A 19,322-nucleotide genomic window follows, 5' to 3' on the forward strand; every position below is an offset into this window, starting at 1 on the left:
CAGAGAGAGAGAGAGAGTCACACACACACACACACACACACACACACACACACACACACACACACACACACACACACACACACACACACACAGATCACTTGTACAGTGTTACAGCCAGTAGAAGTAGCTGGGACTGGAACAGGACAATCTGGCAAGCTTATGAAAAGCCCATTTGAAAAATGGCCTGGTCAAAGCCCTTGTGGCTCATGCAAGAGGAGAGGACTGGCTGCCTAATGTTTCACGGAATAAGACAAACAAAAAGGAACTCTGTGGTGATTGAAAGAAAGAGGTTATCTGGAGAACCCTGAAGGGGCAAGTTTTGTCAGCAAGATACTGGAGTGGCTGATGGAAGTACATCAGTTTTAAATGTCCTGGAACAACAAATCTCTCTAATGTAACGACCCCAAAGGACCCCAAAACCCAGCAGCAATAGACATTCACCAAGACAAGTAGTCACTTAAACAAAAGTTGTTTTTAATCAACTCTAAACATGAAAATAGAATCAAACTTTAACCTATCTCTATACTTAACTAATCCAAATTAACCCTATTCTAATTCTAGGCGCATGTGTATGATGTGTGTGTAAATTTAATAAAAATTCTTTGGTTCACAGTTCAATCTCACTTCTCCTTCTTCCAAGTTCTCTGGTTGCAGGCATTCCCACACTGTGCACAGAATTCAACATGTATAAAATTCACCAGGCTTTGGTGCTCAGGAAGTTTCTTGGAGGGTTTGCATAAGAGATTTGTTGTTCCAGGATTTCTACAACTGAGGTACCACCATTAGTTACCTCAATGTCTCGCAGATCAAACCTGCCTCATCAGGGTTTTCCAAATGTTAACCTCTTTCTTCAGGATACCACAGAGTTCTTTTCTGTTCCTCTTATTCCAGGAGAAACATCAGACAGATAGCACTTCCAGCCATCCACTGCTCTGGTACTTTCTGTTTCCAACCAGCTCTTCCTGGCTTGTTTCAGCCGTGACTGTTCAGTCTCTTTTCAGTGTCACACACACTAGCTGAGAGGGCTTGTCTTTTCTCTCTCTCTCTCTCTCTCTCTCTCTCTCTCTCTCCCCCCCCCCCACCTGAGACTGTCAGAAAGCCCATGTGACTCTCACTTACAAAAAAACCCCACCTTCTTCAGCAAACAACTGGAATTCTTCTCTTTGGTCAAACTGTTGTCTTAGATGAACAAAACCCAGAGTGACCTTTCTTTGAGCACTTTGCAGAAAGGTCTGAAGCCTTGTAGTTATCCAGCCATCCAGTCTGTCTTCAATTCCAGTGGTCTATGCATTTCATGACATCATTTCAATTAGCATCTACTTGTGAAATGTGCATAAAAATCTCCAAAGATCCTGCATTGTTACTGAATATGAATTCTTCAGTCTTTCAAATAAGATCTGTTTTAAAATGTGTGTATGTATGTAACCTACTCTAAATCTTACCAAATTCTCTCAAATATTTATCCATTATACTGAAAACTGACAAGAACTGAGTGGTAACCATTTACCTTTCAAGCACCAAAGCCTGGTAAACTTTATAAATGTTAAATTCTATGCACAGTGTAAGAATTGCCTGCAACCAGTGAACTTGGAGGAATGAGAAGTGAGATTGGACTGTGAACCAAAGAACTTTGCTGAACTTACATGCACATGCGCTTAGAATTAGAAGGGAGTTAAGTTAGGTTAGTTAAGTCAATAGTGATAAGTTAAAGTGTGATTCTGTTTTCATGTTTAAAGATAATTAAAATCAACTTTTGTTTAAGTAACCATTTGTCTTGGTGATTATCTATTACTGCTGGGTAACACAAGTGAGTGATGAAACGGTTGGTTAGGCCAAAGTCACTACCCAGAATTCCTAATCGATGATCTGTGGATGAGATGATTGGCTTTCACTGTCATTGTGTTAGGTGCTCTGTGTCTGATTACACCCCTGTTTCTCAAGGGCTTTTCACTGCCACATTTGATTAACAGTTATCGTGACATCAAGTGTTAACACTTTTGCTTCATCTTGGGAATTCTCCAGTTAAGCTAAGACTGTGATGAATTTGGAACCAAGACTGAGTACAAGTGATCTACTTATTGGTGAGCAAGTGCTGCTTGTCAAATGCATCTTTAAAACTTCACTAATAACTGAGAATAGGCTGATAAATTATCTGGAATGCATTTATTCTGAGTTTGTTTGAGTACTGAATGTACCTGTGTAATCAATTTCAGGTGGATGCTAGAGTCATAGAGCAAAGAAACAGGTCCTCTGGGTGTTCAAGCCACCCATCAAATACCAGTTTACACTAATCCCATTATCCAGGACGCACACTGTAGCTTTCCATGCTGTTAGCATTTTCATTGCTATCTAAATACCTATTTCATAAGAATACCTAACATTGAAATAATTAGTCTCAGAATGAGTCTAGTTCTGATGCAGAAGTCTTCACTGCACCTGGGATGTTGATGGGGGTCATAGAAGAATCAGTTACTCACCTAGGCTACTCCAAAAGCTCTTTCCAAACCTACAATCTCAGAAAGGAGAGTAGCTACAGGCACAGCAGAGCAGTTTCCCTTCAAATTGCAACCATCCTAACTTAAAACTATATTGACATTCTTTCTAAATTCTGTGTGTGCTCCAACAATATTCTCTGAGCACCTTTACCTCTATGTGCTCAGAGTTGAACTGAGCACAGGGAAAAATATTTGCCTGACATCAGGGTAAATGCCTAGAGTTAAATACTTCGCCAGTTCCTGAAAAGTGAATGAATATTTTTAGAAATGCTATTACTATACCCATTAGCCTCAGCCTTTTTGTATTTTGTTGGGAAAAAAATTTGATTGGTCTAAAGACTGGCATGTGGAAACCAAACACCTCTACGCCTTTTGCACTTGAATGCTAATCTCTGACATTGTAAAGGATGGGAATACTCATGATTCTTCTTCCTTTTCAACCTGCTGGTTGCTTACCGTCCCTGCTGGTCAATTTGTTCTGAATTCATTCCAAACAGTAAGCTAGCAACACAACACAAAGTTTAGAGGGTATCCACTGTGAAAAGCAAGTCTGCAAGAACTATAAAAATATTATTTGTCCAGTAATGTCAAGAACAAGTACAGATGCAATAGATAAATTGTTGAGGATAGGAGTCAAAAACATTTTACTCTTTTATTAATTTTCTGACATTCTGGTGCCAGTGTTCTTCAGACCTTGACCAGGTGAGTCAGTAATAGTATTGCTTGGTAATGGATACAGAAACAAATTAATTTAATCTTCTGAAAAATTGAGACATTACCTTTCTAGAACTTGCACTGTTTCACTCCAAAAATAATTCTTCTTAAAATTCTAGGCGAATTATCCTGACTTATTTTTAATTGCATTAAGTTTTCTCTTTCTGCTTGTCAATTTCAGAGACATTCTTATTTTTAAATTCTGCATTTTTTTTTATCCAGGATGAAGCTGACAAGGCAATGAGTTATCCATCTTTGTTGAGCCACAGAACATCATCTTACCTGAATCACCCAATCATTCCAATGGTTGTCAAACAAAACATTGATGAAATTCCTCCACTCTTGAACTTATACAGTCCTCTTTCTTTATCCATGCCATGTGATATGCAAATACTAAACCTTAGAACAATAGAGGGAAAGGTAAGGCCAACATTTGTTTAGTAACTCTACAGTTCTGTGGCACTACTAAATTTGGTAATGGATGCATTTCATCAAATGTTATTTATCATTACAAAAAATAATAATCTGGATTACTATAGTATCTTTAATACAGCAAAATATCAATAAGTATTTTAAAGGAGTAAAATGTTATACACTGAGTAAAAGAAACAAACATGAACAGATTGTCAAAAGTAGATGGGAGAGGAAAAGAATTTCAGTGATTAGGACCTAACCCATTAAATACATGTCAAACAATTGTGAGGTGAAGGGTGTAGATTTACAAGGATGTTACTTTGATTCACGGGCCTGAACTATAGGGAGAGGTTGAGCGTTATTCCATGGAGTGGAGGAGAATGAGGGGTGATCTCACAGAGGTGTACGAAATTATTTGAGTAATATATCAGCTGAGTACACGGTTTTTCTTTCCCAGAGTAGTAGAATTGGCCAGAAGCCATTAGTTTAAGGGGAGAAGGAAGAGATTTAATACCAGAAAAGTAACTTTTTTTACACCGAGGATGGTGGGTGTATGGAACAAGCTGCCAGAGGAGGTCGTTGAGGCAGGTTCAATTGCAATGTATAAGAAATTTGGATCAGATAGGTTTCGAAGGGTTTTGGTCAAATGCAGGCAGATGGGATATGGAAAGGTTGGGCCAAAGGACCTATTCTCATCCTGTATGACTTTGATACTTTGAAATGGAAGCAGTTCATGATCAAGAAAAAGGATGTGCTTAAAAATTGATCAATATGGGGATGAAATCAGAAAAACTGGCTTAAGGAGGGAGATGAAGAAAAGAGCTTACATATTTAACTTAAGGAAATCCAAGATGTGTATTTGTAAAGCAGCCCATCAACAGAGATTATACATGTAGAGAGAGAGGAGAGAAAGGCAAAAGGAGAGGATAGGGTGGAGAGAGACAGAGAAAATGTGCAGTGGTTTCTATTGATGATATATTTTTCCTCATGTTTACCATTATTTTGCTAAAGATTTGGAGCATTTTGATGCCGGATTGGATTTTTCGTACATTTTGTGGATGGGACATATTCAAATATGGTTGCAAAAGTGGAGGTGTTACGCATACATTGGAACTACTTGCTGTTTGGCTTACTGCATAGCCAACTAGGCCATAAATCTTCAGCACTAGAGCTTGTGAAGGGCTATCAGTTATTATCCAGGGCTATCAGTCATTAATCTGCATTGCATGAAGAGAAATAATCAGAAAACTTATAAGGTGAGACCTTAGAATGAGGCCAAGTATAGTCATTTATTCAGTAGCATTGGTTGATAATGATTGCAGATGCTTCAGCTTTTGCAAACACCTGCTCGTTCTACCACCACGAGGGTAAGGAAAGATTTTCCCTTGTGTTGGTTCTCCTCACTGACTGCTAAAGTCCCTTTCTGATAAGTGTATTCACTAGGATAATGCAAACTTGATTATTCATAGGGGGGGCTTGCCTGTGCCTGCTTCTTGTGTTATATGAGGAAGTCCCCTTCTCATCCTGGGGTTTTATGAAAGAGTGCTGATTCAACTGGGAAAAGGTGGTCACTGGTAATTAATAGGTTTCATTGCCCTTGCTTGATCTGAATCTATGAGAATTCTTGAGGCCAGGATGGGAAGTTGTGATCTGGGGACTTGGGAGCATCAGGTAGGTCTTTTAAACAAGAGTTGCTTAGAAAGGGTACATGGCAAGATGAGGAAAAAAAAAATGTCAAACATGCTTGTACAGAGTGAGAACAGTGTAAATTTTTGGTAAATTCTTCTTTGGTGGTGAAATGAGGGGAGAGATGAGGCAAAATACACCAGACAGATCATCTGCATTATCAGAATGCTCTTAACAATCTAAATCTTAATCACATGTTTGAGGTGAGGTAGAAATAAGGTCAAAAGGGCATTTGGTCAAAGAGAAAAGAAACCCAAGTTATATTTTCATTTCAAAATCTATAATGAGCAGTTTTCTGAGTGGAATCTAATGTTTGAAGGTAATTCTAACTTAATAACAGCTTTTTTGAAAAAGCGACAAAGAGGATTGATGGTGGTAGTGGAGTAGACATGGTCTACATGGATTATAGCAAGGTCTTTAACAAGGTCCCACACGGTTGGCTAGTCCAGAAGGTTGGAATACATGAAGTCCAGGGTGAGGTGGCAAACCAGGCACTTCTGGTCCACAAGCCCCTGCTGCCCAAATACCCCAATTAACCTACAACCCCCCCCCCCATATATTTTTGAAGGGTGGGAGAACACAGAGTGCTAGAGGACACCCATGCAGACACAGGGAGAATGTACAAACTCCTTACAGACTGTGCGGGATTTGAACCTGGGTCGCTGGTGCTGTAATAGGATTGTGCCAACCACTATGCTAATTGCATGGACAAGGATACAGATAGCAGTATTAGAAGGTTGTATTTCAGATCAGAAACTTGTAACCACTGGTTTTCTGTAGGGATCAGTGTTGAGTTCCCTGTTGTTTGTCACATGGCATGATTAATTAATTTGGGGTTGATGTGGAAATTAGCATTGTGTTGTTCTCTAATACTACAACAGGATGCAGATCAACTGGGTAGTGGGCCAAGGAATGGCAGATATAATTTAGCTGGGACAAGTGCAAAGTGATGCAGTTAAATCAGGATAGAACTTACACAGTGAATGGTTGAGCCCTTGGGATTCAAGTTCAGAGTTCTCTGAATGCGACAACACAAATTGACGGTGTGGTGAAGAGGTATAAGGACTCTGTCGGCTAAAGCATTGAGTGTCAAAGTTGGGATGTCATGTACAAATCATTGTTAGGCCATTGTTAGAGTATTGTGTGCATTTCTAGTTGCCACATTATAGGAAGAGCAAAGGTGCTGAACAAAGATATCTCCCAGTCTGCGTTCAGTCTCTCTGATGTGGAGGTCTACATCACTTCGTTCAGAACCTTAACCATGTCAGCTGCAATAACGGGGATCTCCCAATGGCAACTCATTTCAATTCTCCACCCCATTCTCATATTGACATGTCTCCCCTCCCCGATCATTTATCACCTTTCCTCCACTGTATTCCTATCCATATCCAATTATCGCCTTTTGACTGTTGGCCTGTGCTCACTCCCAATACCCTGATGTTTCTCCTTCCCACTCTGCTCCCCCCAGCCTTTTTATTCAGGACCCTGCCTGCTTTCTATTCCTACAATGAAGAAGGGCTCAGGCCTGAAACATCAGTTATATATCTTCATCTCCTGTGGACGCTGTGAGACCTGCTGAGTTTCTCCAGTATTTCTATGTTTTTATTATGACTAATAGTCTTGACATTGGAATGAATAGAAAGCTACACTTGGGGTGAATCACTGCTACAGAGTAATGATTCAGGATCCACATCTCTCTAGGGTAGAGAATTTAGAAAATGCATAATGCTCAAAGAGTAAATCCCTTCTTGTTTCATTTTTTAAGTGACTGACCCATCATCTTAAGATTATAAGTTATGGAGTATCAACCTCACAGTATGCATCCTGTCAAATTTACGCAGATTTGTATTTGTTTCAATGAGATCAAATCTCATCCATCTAAATTCCAGATAATCTACTCAATCTCACTTCACCAGGACAATCTGCATTGCCCTTAAAACCAAGTATATCCTTTATCAAATACTGAAACTAAACGCTATTTCCTACTTCAGGTGTGGCCTCTCCAAAGCTCAGTATAACAGTAACATGACTCTTACTCCTTGTTCTCCATATCCCTTGCATTGTAGGGCTTTTGTTTTCCCAATTGCTTGTTCTACCTATCTGGTGAGTTCTCTGATTTTCATTCTTGAATATTCAGATCTAATGACATTTCAGTCTTTAATTATTGGAATAATTGTAAACACTATGGTAGTATCTTGGGAAGTACTATGCAGTTCAAGCTGGCTACCATCACTTTCTGATGGACAACAAGGAGTAGGCAATAAATGTTGATCATGCCAGCAAATCCCCAGATTGTGAAACATTCCAAATATTATTTTTATTTGTTTAAAATCTTGCAACCAACCTGATAACATCACATTTCCCATCTCTGCACACCAACTGCAGACTTTTGTCCATTCATTTGACCTATCTATTTTTTTTTTCAATCTTTTTATTGGTTTTTTATAATAAATACAGTTCAATGAAGAAAAGGGAATGAAACTGAAAATACAATTATCACATATGTATCAACTCGAACCCCCCTCCACTACACTGGATAAAGACAGAAAAGAAAACTAACCAAAAAAAAACCATATCTGAGCAGTTTATCTTGAGGGTTACATATATTTTGTAGCTTTGGATGCATATCGTGAATCAAAAAACAAAGGTAAGACTATATCTCGTCTGGAAGAGTGAGTACATCTAATCACATTAAAAACATTTACATCAAATAAGACACAAAAGGTCACCATGTATCTTCAAATTTCACTAATGAATCAAATACAATTTTTTCCTAAACTTAAACAGTACATATGAGAGAACCATTGAAATACTGATGGAGGTCTAGAGTCTTCCCATTTGAATAAGATGGCTCTTCTGGCCAACAATGTAGAGAAGGCCACAACCCGTTGCACAGGTACAGAAAAACTCCCCGTGTCTGGTTCAGTAACCCCAAAAAGAGCAGTTATTGGATTGGGTCACAATTCCACCTGAAATAAAGTTGAAAAGATATAAAAAATTTGTTTCCAATAGATTTCTAAGGATGGACAAGACCAAAACATATGTGTTAATGTAGCAATATCAGATTTGCATCTGTCACAATATTAGAAAAGATACAAGCCACTTATCTTTGGACATGTGAACACAATGCACCATCTTGAATTGGATTAATGAATGTCAGGCAGATATTGAAGGGTCTTTTAAGTTCCAGCTCCCAAACCTTTTTAATCTTATCGTGAAGCACTGGATGTAATTTCAATACTATATCATATATAATTCCAATCAATCCTTCCTGAGGAGGATTCAATTGAAAAATGTTATCAACTAGATCTGGTGGATATACAAATGGAAAGTCCAGTAAGATGGTATTTAAGAGATTTATCTCCTGTAAATATCTAAAAAAAAGAGTATTTGGTAAGTCATATTTACTTGCTAGCTGTTCAAAAGACATTAAACAACCTTCTTTAAATAAATAGGCAAAAAGAAATACCTTTAATTTTCTATTTAGAGAAGGATTGAGTACCATATTCTTTTAGGAATACTTTTTCTCATCTGTCCTTATTCCACCAGCAGTCTTGAATACATTACACTTGGTCTCTTCACCAAAGCCAGTAATATTGAGTGTAAATAGCAGTCCTGAGGCTGCTCTGTGATTACAGCTTTCTGACCTATTTAATACTAGCCTTTGATACCTCTCCATTATTTATTCCTATATCCATACTAATGTTACCCTATGACCCTTTATAACATGCCATTTTGAAGCCAAGCATATGTAATCCAGCTGCCGAAATTCATCTGTCCTTGTTTGTTGGATCCTCAAAAATCCTTTTAAAGGTTTGATCATATCTTTCTCATAATTCAAAATAATAACTGCAAGAATTGGTAGAGTTATGGACAGTGTAAGGGCTATCAAAGAATACAGCAGGACATACATTGCTTACACATAGGGAAGAGAAATGGCAGATGGAACTCAATCTGAATAAATGTGAGATGTTTCACATTGGGAGGTCAAACGTAAGGAGAAAGTATACAGGGTAGTTAACTGCATTGATGTACATAGGGATCTGCAAGTCCAGGCCCATTGCTCCCTGAAAATGGCCAGGCAAGTAGACAGGGTGGTAAAGAAATCACTTGACATTTGCCTTCATTGGTCAGAGCATTGAATATCAGAATAAGGAAGTCATTTTGCAGCTATATAAATCTTTGGTAGGCCATATTTGGAGTGCTGTGTGCAATTCTGGTTACCCCAATACAGGAAGGATATGGAGGCCTCGAAAAGAGTACAGCTAATTTCTATGGATGAGTAGTGGGAAGTGCGATGACTGGCTAATATCGCAGCCTGGTATGAACACCAATACCTCTGAGCGGAGACCCCTGCAAAAGGTAGTAGACCCAGCCCAGGACATCACCAGCATTCCCACCATCGAGAAAATATATGTGGATTGCTGCTTTCGGAAAGCAACAGCGATCATCAATGCAGGATTTGCTCTGTTCTCACTACTGCCATCAGGAAAGTGGTGCAGGTGCCATCAGTTTCAGAAACAGTTGTTACTCTTCCACCATCAATCTCCTAAATAACAGACTCAATCATAGACTCGTTTAAGGACTCTTACTTTACACATTATTTATCACTGAATATGTTTTTCTATATTTGCATAGTCAGTTTATTTAAATTTATTTCTTTGTTTACATTTCTCTCTTTTGTATGTGTATCTTTTTCTTGAGTATAGTTTACATCACTGATAAGTAGAAATTCTGCCTGGCCTGCAGGCAAAATAATCTCAGGGTTGTATGTGATGTCATGTATGTACTTTGACAATAATTTTGAACTTGAAGAGATTTACCAGGATGTGGCCTGTATTAGATGGTATAAATTATGGGGAGAGGTTACCAGTGGTTCTCAACCTTTTTCTTTTCATTGACATACCACTTTTAAGTATTCCCTATGCCAAAGGTGCTCTGTGATTAGTAAGGGATTGCTTAAGGTGGTATGTGGATGGAAAGAAAAAGTTTGAAAACCACTGTTTTGATTGTACCTAATTGACACATTATGTGCATGGTTTCAGAACTCCTAAGGAAATGGGCCAATGACAATTTTTCTCAAGCAAAATATTTCAGTAACAATTGGGACTAGAGCAGTGATTCTCAACCTTCTCTTCCCACCCACATACAACCTTAATCAATCCCTTACTAATCACAAAGCATCTATGGCAGAGGGATTACTTACAGTGGGATGTGAGTGGAAAGAAAAAGGTTGAGAACCACTGGGTTATATAAACACGGGTTGTTTCTCTGGAGCATCGGATGCTGAGGTGAAACCTGACAGGAAAATGTCACAAATTAGAAGATGTGTTTAAAGTGAAGGAGAAAAGTTAAAGATGCGTGGGACAAATTTTTTTACACTGTGTTAGGTGTCTGACAAGCAATGGAAGGATAAGATCCAATATGATTACAGCATTTCAGTGGCTTCTCGATACCCATATGAGCATGCAGGAATAGAGGGATTGTGGCGGCGCACTCGCTCAGGGCAAACCAACCCCACTTGTAACGCCACGTGGCGGGGAAGCCCTGGGAAGATGGCGCCATCAGGGGTTTCTTCCCCCATTTGAATCTCCCGCGTGGAGCACGCCCCTGGCAGCTTCTGTGATGTCATCACGCACAGGGTGACTGAGCCAGTGCTGCCCTTAAAGGGGCACACACCAAATTAAAAAAAAAGTCGTTAACGACCCTCAATGTGGTGGTTGTGTCTTTCTCTCTCTGCTCACACCGCCATAGCGACCCCGACGAGCCCAGACGAATTTCTGAACTCCCGAGCACCATGGATTCGGCAGAGCTTAATGCTGTCTCCATCAAGCTTCCCCCCCCCTTTTGGACCTACCGACCGAGAACATGCAGAAGCGCAGTTTTAACTCCGCAACATCTCCGCAGACGCCACAATGTTTTACCATGTCGTGAGCGCTCTGGACCAAGATACGGTGATGAGGGTGGACGACATCATCCACCACCCCCCAGCTGTGGGCAGTCTGCTGCTGGGAACTTTCGGGCCTCAACCCCCAGCAGCAGACTTCCAGGCTCCTACACCTGGACGGGCTTGGAGACCGTAGTCCTTCGGTGCTGATGAACGAAATGCTGGCCCTGGCGGAAGACCATGAGCCTTGTTTTCTCTTCTGCCAGATATTCCTGGACCAAATGCCAGAGGACATTTGGCTGCACCTCACGGACGAGAACTTCTCGAACCTGAGAAAGGCAGCAGTCCATGCAGACGCCCCCGGCTCATGAAGAGGGAGAACGAGGCAGCCCTCAACTTGGTGGCACACCCGGGAACTAGCAGACCACCGCCCGCCTCCAAGACCAAGCCAGAGGAAGACCAGTCACCCTGGTGCTTCTATCACCAGTGCTGGGGAGCGCAAGCCCGTAAGTGCCGCCAACCCTGAGGGTTTCAGGGAAATGACCAGGCCAGCCATCGTTAATGGCTGCGACAGCTGGCCGCACAAACAGCCTCCTTCATGTAAGGACAGGTTCACTGACCGCCGATTCCTGGTGGACACAGGCCGAGCTGAGCGTCCTCCCCCCCCCCCCCCCATTGCATTAGAGACACGCACCTGATCTCGCGGTTCAACCCTGTGGGTGGCCAACGGCTCCACCATCAGGACCTACAGCACCCGCAGGGCACGGATCCAGATCGGGAAGGAGAAGTTCCACAGGAAATTCGCCCTAGCTTCCGTGGGCACTGTGCTGTTGGGAGCCGACTTCCTGAGGGCTCATGGTCTCCTGGTCAGCATGAAGGGCAAGAGGCTGGTCAACGCCCGCACGACTGGACATAGCAGATGCCTGCAGGCCTGAAATTGCCACAGTAGCTGCCGCCAGAGATGAGTTCGCCGCCATCCTCTGCGAGTTCCCCGCCATCCTAGAGCCACGTTTCAATGCCGCTGTGCCCCAGCATGAGGTCTTCCACTATATCGCCACTCAAGTCCCCCCGCTGCACACTAGGCCCAGATGGTTGCCACCTGAGAAGCTCCAGCAAGCAAAGGAGGAGTTCTCCAGACTCCAAAAATTTGAATCGTCCGGCGCTCGGATAGTGTCTGGGCATCACTGCTCCATATGGTCCCGAAATCGTCTGGGGGCTGGAGACCATGCGGGGACTACCGGCTGTTGAACGAGGCAACCACCACAGACAGGTACCCCGTGCCCTACATATGGGATTTCTCCGCCAACCTCCACAGCGCACGGATCTTCTCCAAGGTGGACCTCGTGTGGGGATACCATCAAATCCCGATGCATCCAGACGATGTGGGTAAGATGGCCATTATCTCTTCGAGTTCCTGCTTATGCCCTTTGGACTAAAGAACACGGCCCAAGCATTCCAGTGCCTCATGGATGCGGTAGGGAGGGATTTGGACTTTGTGTTAATTTACCTGGACGATATACTCATTGCCAGTTGCAGCCTCGAAGAACACAAGGCCCACCTCTGCACCCTCTTTGCTCGACTGGTGGATTTCGGCCTCACGGGGGTCAACGCGGCCAAATGCCAGTTCGTCAAGGAGTCCCTCCAGCTCTTGGGGCACACCAGCGCCGGAGAAGGTGGTGGCCGTCCAACATTTTCCCCAAACCCCCCCCACCCGAAAAGGCCTCCAGGAGTTCGTGGGGATGGTGAACTTTTACCATTGTTTCATCCCCAGAGCGGCTCGCACCATGCGCCTATTGTTCGCGCTGATGGCCATCAAAGAAAAGACTCTATCCTAGACGGAAGAGGCGAATAAGGCTTTCATCACGACGAAGGAGAACCTAGCCAATACGACACTACTAGTGCACCCATGGCCAGAGGTACACACGGTGCTCTCCATGGATGACTCAGCTACGGCAGTGGGGTGGTGTCCTGGAACACTGGCTTGATGGACACTGGTGCCCACTGGCCTTTTTTCAGCAAGCAGCTGTGCCCACCAGAACTCATTTATAGCACCTTTGACCGGGAGCTCCTGGCGCTGTACTTGGCCATCGCCACTTTCGCTACTTCCTCGAGAGCAGGCCATTCACAGTCTTCATGGACCACAAAACCTTTACCCAGGCACTGGTGATGGCCAAGGATCTGTGGTCCGCCAGACAACAGCGCCACCTCTCATATGTATCGGAGTTCACGACCAACATCCTATACAGGGCTGGTAAGGACAACGTGGTGGCGAATGCACTCTCCCGACCCGCCATCAACACTTTCGCCCTCGGCCTAGATTACGCTCAACTGGCCCAGGCCCAGAGGAACGATGCAGAGATGCAGGCCTTGCGGACTGCCATCTCGGGCCTCAAACTCTGAGATTGCCAGTTGCCCAGCAGCCTGGACCCACTGCTCTGCGATGTGTCAACAGGTACACCGCGTCCGGTAGTCCCACTGCTCTGGAGAGCGAAGGTCTTCAGTCAAGTCCATGACCTCGTTCACCCAGCGGTGAAGACGATGGTGCGTATGGTCACAGAGCGGTTCGTGTAGCATGGGCTCAAGAGAGAGGTGGCAGAGCACCAGGTGCCAGACCTCCAAAGTCCACCGACACACGCAGGATCCCTTACAGAACTTTATCTCGGCGGCTCACAGGTTCGAACACATCCATGTTGATATCATTGGATCCCTGCCAGTGTCAAGAGAGGCTCGTTACCTCCGCACGGTGGTTAACTGTGCCACAAGGTGGCCGGAGGCTTTCCCAATCAAGGAAGCCTCTGTGGAGATGTGCGCCAGGACTCTGGTCAACCAGTGGATCGCCCGATTTGGAGACCCGGTGCACATCACCAGCGATGGGGGCGCGCAGTTCTCATCCGCTCTGTGAACTCGGATGGCGAAACTCCTGGGGATGAAGCTCCACAATACCACAGCATACCACCCCCAGTCCAACGGGTTGGTGGAGAGGTTCCACAGGCACCTGAAGGCATCGCTCATGGCCAGGCTCTCCAGACCGGATTGGGCAGACGAGCTACCCTGGATCCTCCTCGGGATTAGGACGGCACCCAAAGAGGACCTACAAGCCTTCGCGGCGGTGATGGTGTACGGTGCACTGCTTTCCCTACCGGGTGAGTTTTTCAGCTCAGACCCCGACACCGCGGCAACCGACACAAACCTGCTAGCTGACCTCCACAGGAGACTGGGCTCCTTGGCTCCCCCACCCTCAGCACGCCACAGCACCCGGCCAATCCACCTCCCCAAAGAACTCGATTCTGCTCAGTTTGTTTTCGTGCAAAGGGGGCCGTAGGGCGAACCACTGCAGAGACCATACAAGGGGCCGTACAAAGTCTTGTAGCGGACCGGAGGAACCTTCACCCTAGACATTGGGGCGAGGGAGGAACTTTTTACGGTGAACTGCCTGAAGGCAGCCCATCTGGACTTATCTCAGCCGGTGCAGATAGCCAAGCCTAAGCGACAGGGCTGCCACCAAGCGGCGGGATGTGTAGCCAATTCTGGGGGGGGGGTTGAGTGGCGGCGCACTCGCTTAGGGTGAACCGGCCTTACAAGCAAGCCGTTGGGGGTTTCTTCCTCAGTCGAATCTCCCGCGTGGCACGCGCGGCCCTGGCAGCTTCTGTGATGTCATCACGCACAGGGTGACTGAGCCAGCACTGCCCTTAAAGGGGCACACGCCAAATTTAAAAAAAACAGTCGTTAATGACCCTCAATGTGGTGGTTGTGTCTCTCTCTCTCTGCTCACACCGCCGTAGGATATGTATTATATGCAAGCAGCAGAGGACAAGGTTAATTTGATCATCATATTCAGTGCATACATTGTGGTTCAAAGGGCTTTTATTCCTTAGCTGTCCTGTTTTATTTACTGTATTTTGTTGATTCTGCCTATTTATGATAAGCTTTTCTAAATGCTGCGTTATTACTTCCTTAATAATGAATTATGAATATGGAAGTCTGACGCCCATTTTACTCATGGATAGGTGGTCTTCAGAGATGAATAGTTGCATCCCACTTGAAAAGGTCATATACAATCTCAGGATGGGATATAATACCTTCCTAAAAATCTGGCATCCTTATATGGAGCATATAGATACCTCACTGGTGCCAATATAGAGTTACGATCTCTACTGGCTAGCAGTAGACCTTTGAAAAGATTTTAGCAATGTGGTATTATTGTGTCTCCATGTTTTATTATTTCGCACTGTAACAGATTATGTTGTATTTTGTATTCTATATAGATATGTTTTAAAGGAGATAAATTGTGGCAGGTTTTTAGTATAGGTCACATACGAACACTTCAAAACAGATCTCATTTAAAATACTGGAGCTCTGCTCAAGGCAGCCAGGCCGCCTCCGAGTGCCTTTGTAAAAAATTTTGGCGAATACCTATAGAGACTTCACTAATGGATTGTTGTTTTGAAAAGCAACAGATGATTAGGTTCAGAGCCCCAGTCTGTCTGAGTACAGTTTGCTGTTCTAAGAGGGTCATGTGGTTTTGCATGCAGAGGGAGTCAAACAGGCTTTTCTCTGAGAGAGAGAGAGAGAGAGAGATCAGTCCTACAGTTTTACAGTTCAGCAGCAGCAGCTGGGACTGGAACAGGACAAGCTGGCAAGCGTGTGGAAAAACCCTATTTTGAAGATGGGTTTTGAGTTCTTAGTTCAGCCTGGTCAAAATCCTTGTGGTCCAGACAAGAGGAGAGGTCTGGCTGCTCAGTGTTTCTCTTGAAATAAGGGAAACAAAAAGGAATTCTGTGGTTACCTGAAAGAAGAGGTTATCATCTGGAAAACCCTGATGGGGCAAGTTTCTTTGGCAAGACACTGACGTGGCTGATTAGAAGGAATCAATTTGTGTCCAGCGACCAAAAAATCTCTCTGAAAACCGACAAGAACCTTCCTGAGCGGTAACCATTTACATTTCAAGCCCCAAAGCCAAGTGAAATTCATAGATGCTAAATTCTGTGCACAGTATGAATTGCCTGCAACCAGTGAACTTGGAAGTGAGAAGTGAGATTGGACTGTGAATTAAAGAACTTTTCTGAACATTATATACACATGTGCTTAGAATTAGAAGGGGGTTAAGTTAATAGTAATAAGTTAAAGTGTGATTCTGTTTTCATATTTAAAGATAATTAAAAGCAACTTTTGTTTAAGTAACCATTTGTCTTGGTGAATATCTGTTGCTGTTGGGCTTTGGGGTCCTCTAAGCTCGTAACAGCACTGACAATGGGATGATTTTTTCCTCCTTCTTCGTTCTTTCTCTGTTTAATAGGACTTGTATAGAGGAGAGGGGGTGGAGAAAGGGGATTTCTTGATGTTTTACATTTGGTATGATTGTTGATTGTTAAATATATTAAAATGATAAATAAAATAGTACAAAAAATAATGAATTATGGCATTCTCCTAAGAGCTAATGCACACAGTTTCTTGATATAAAAATATAAATTTTGCTGGTCTCTTTTTTTGAACATTTTACGAGATACAAAATATTCCATTCATTGTATATCATTAAAAGTATATAAATTGCATATTTAAAAAAATTAATTTGTCATTGCAGGATGAGTGGAGTCCATCAGATAAATTGGCCCTGATCATTCACAGGAAAGGTTTTGATTGTGGATTTTCAAACAGAAATACTGGACTGTTTTGTTCTACTACGCAAGGCAAGGTAAAACAAGGTTCTGTTTTAAACATATGGATGTGTAATATTTGGGTAGGAGGTATAGTTAAATACACAAATATATTAGAAAAATTGCAAGTTATACCACATCTATTAGAAGTAAAGGGTAACCAACATTTGGGCCCTGTGGGTCTTTCATCATGTAAAAAAAGTTAGGGGAGGTGAGGAGAGGCTGGGGAAGGAACGCAGGACAACAGGAAAGTGGTCAGAGGTGGATACAGGTGGTGGAACAGTAGAGAAAAAAAGCTGATAAGTGATAGGAGAGGAAAGGAAGGTAGAATTAAGCTAGTGAACCACAAATGTCTGATTGTAGTAACAACACAATGCTGGAGACACTCAGCAGGTCACACAGTATACTTTATAAAGCAAAGATAAACCCACTTGTAAATTGGAGGAGCAACACCTAATATTCTACTGTCCAACCAGATGCATTAACATCAACTTCCCTGGTTTCTGATAAGCCACTCCCTATTCTCCCTCTTCCCTATCTTTCTGTCTTCTTTCCTCCAGTTCTTCACCCACTTTCCTCTCCATGCACAGAGCTATCCCCCTTCCCCTGTTTTCTCTTGTGCCCTCCCTCTCTTTTCCACCTCTTTCCCCTTACCTTTGGGCATGTGCTCCTTAGGCGCCTGTCTGCATTTTGCTCATATCTTGAAGGGCTCAAGCCTGAAATGTTGGTTATGTATCGTATCTTTGCTAAATAAAGGTCGCTGTGTGACCTGCACAGCTATTCTAGTTACATTTCTAAATTTAGAAAAGTTGTTTGTTATTGAAATTAACTTTAATTGTCTTCTGGACTTTATTCATATATCAAAGAATAAGGATATGGAAAAAGCAAAAATACTTTTTATGTAGAATTCCTGTTTTTGTGATAAAAGATTGTAAACAATTAAATGCAAAACATTTTTTGCAGATACCTGTGCAGAATCTCTTTCGAGATTCAAAACTTCAACAATTAATTCCATCAACCTTGTCTTTGATGCATATAACACAAGGTGTAAATAATAGCAACGAAATAGAATTGAATCCAATGGAGATAAGAACATACAGAATTCAATTAAGATGATGCTGTCAATAGCTCCATTTGCTGAACGAACTGTATTAAAGAACATACTGTGCGTATTGCCCTAACTACAAGCACATTAAAAGATTAAGTAAATGATGCCAAATCTACTGATCCAACAAAGCTCAATGGTAAAAGTATTTTTCAATTTAAATTTGTGGAAATTTTATGAAACTCGAAAAGGTGGAAAAAAATTAACAATAAAAATAAAGAAATGGGACCAAAAAAACTGCTTCCTTACAATAATACAATTCTCAGCTTAAATTTTCTGTTTCATGCCTAATTCAAGAAAATCCTGTTAGTATTTCACTGAGGTAAAGAACTGCAGAGAGAATCTGCAGAGGAAGTTTAAAATTTACTCATTTAACATTGACATTATTAAAGGCAGTTTAATTAATGCATTTAACCTTTGGTTTGTAACATTAAATTACAAGTGCAATTAAAAATTTAATTACAGTATGTCTGTGCACATGAGGTATTACTTTCCAAACAAAAAGTAGTCATATTTGAGTGCAAGAAATTCTAAAATATGATTTATGAAGCAATGTGAAAATTTTAAATGAAACAAGATTTTAGAATAAACACTGGATTACTTTTTGAGGTGCAGAATTATTGAATTCTGCAGAATACTGTCTCATTACTTGATTAGATGGGATAAGTGCAATGTTTCCAGAGTAAGTTCTGACATCTAATGTCTGCCAAGAGTTAACAAAATTTTAAATATATACATTTTCTGCTATTAGATCAGAATAGCTGTTTTCTATTCAAAAGTTGCAACTGTGATTCTGTGCCTTACAATTATAATAGATTCTACTTTGTGTACCATTCTCCTTGTCTGTGTTTTATAAACCAGTCTTAAAATTTTTATATCTTGAATATCATGAATAGATAAATTACTAGGCCATCTAGTTCATTCTTAAAAAAGCCAATTTTTTCCTTCATCTGTTTCAATACATCCTTCATAATTTAATATCTTAATACTGCAAAAAGTCTTCTTCCCCCAGGAGAAAAATATTGATTTTCAAAATATGTGGTCACTTGATGTTACTTAGTCTTCAAATTCCAGAAATCAGTTGCTCTCTGAATTATTTCTGAGAATTCAGTATATTTCTGTTAACCAAACCAAGAGTTAAGTTTCATCTGTTTATAGGACAAAAAAAAATAATTAATGAATCTTTAATGTGCATTATGTCCCTTTACATTTTTTTATTTTCTATCATTCGTTGACTTTTTGAATGTATTAATCTAAAATAATATGATTTAAAAACAAAAATATTAATGATTTCTTTCAGATTCTTAGTATTGTAAATGATGACACATTAGAAAATTCTATATGAAATTATTTATGTATTGATCACA

At 41.8% G+C, this 19,322-nt stretch overlaps 1 protein-coding gene across 3 annotated transcripts in view; it reads left to right on the forward strand.

Moving 5' to 3' along the window:
• man2a1 (mannosidase, alpha, class 2A, member 1) overlaps positions 1-18,422 on the forward strand; it is a 169,654-nt gene extending 151,232 nt beyond the window's left edge. For all 3 annotated transcript variants that reach the window (XM_069892624.1, XM_069892634.1, XM_069892644.1), the window contains 3 exons: positions 3,432-3,629; positions 16,778-16,888; positions 17,814-18,422. In XM_069892624.1, the coding sequence (XP_069748725.1) occupies positions 3,432-3,629; positions 16,778-16,888; positions 17,814-17,966 (462 nt within the window). In that variant the 3' untranslated portion in view covers positions 17,967-18,422. The remainder of the gene's footprint in view (positions 1-3,431; positions 3,630-16,777; positions 16,889-17,813) is intronic.
• The last annotated feature ends 900 nt before the right edge of the window (positions 18,423-19,322 follow it).

Source organism: Narcine bancroftii, chromosome 1 (assembly GCF_036971445.1).
Source record: "Narcine bancroftii isolate sNarBan1 chromosome 1, sNarBan1.hap1, whole genome shotgun sequence".
NCBI classification, from domain to species: Eukaryota; Metazoa; Chordata; class Chondrichthyes; order Torpediniformes; family Narcinidae; genus Narcine; species Narcine bancroftii.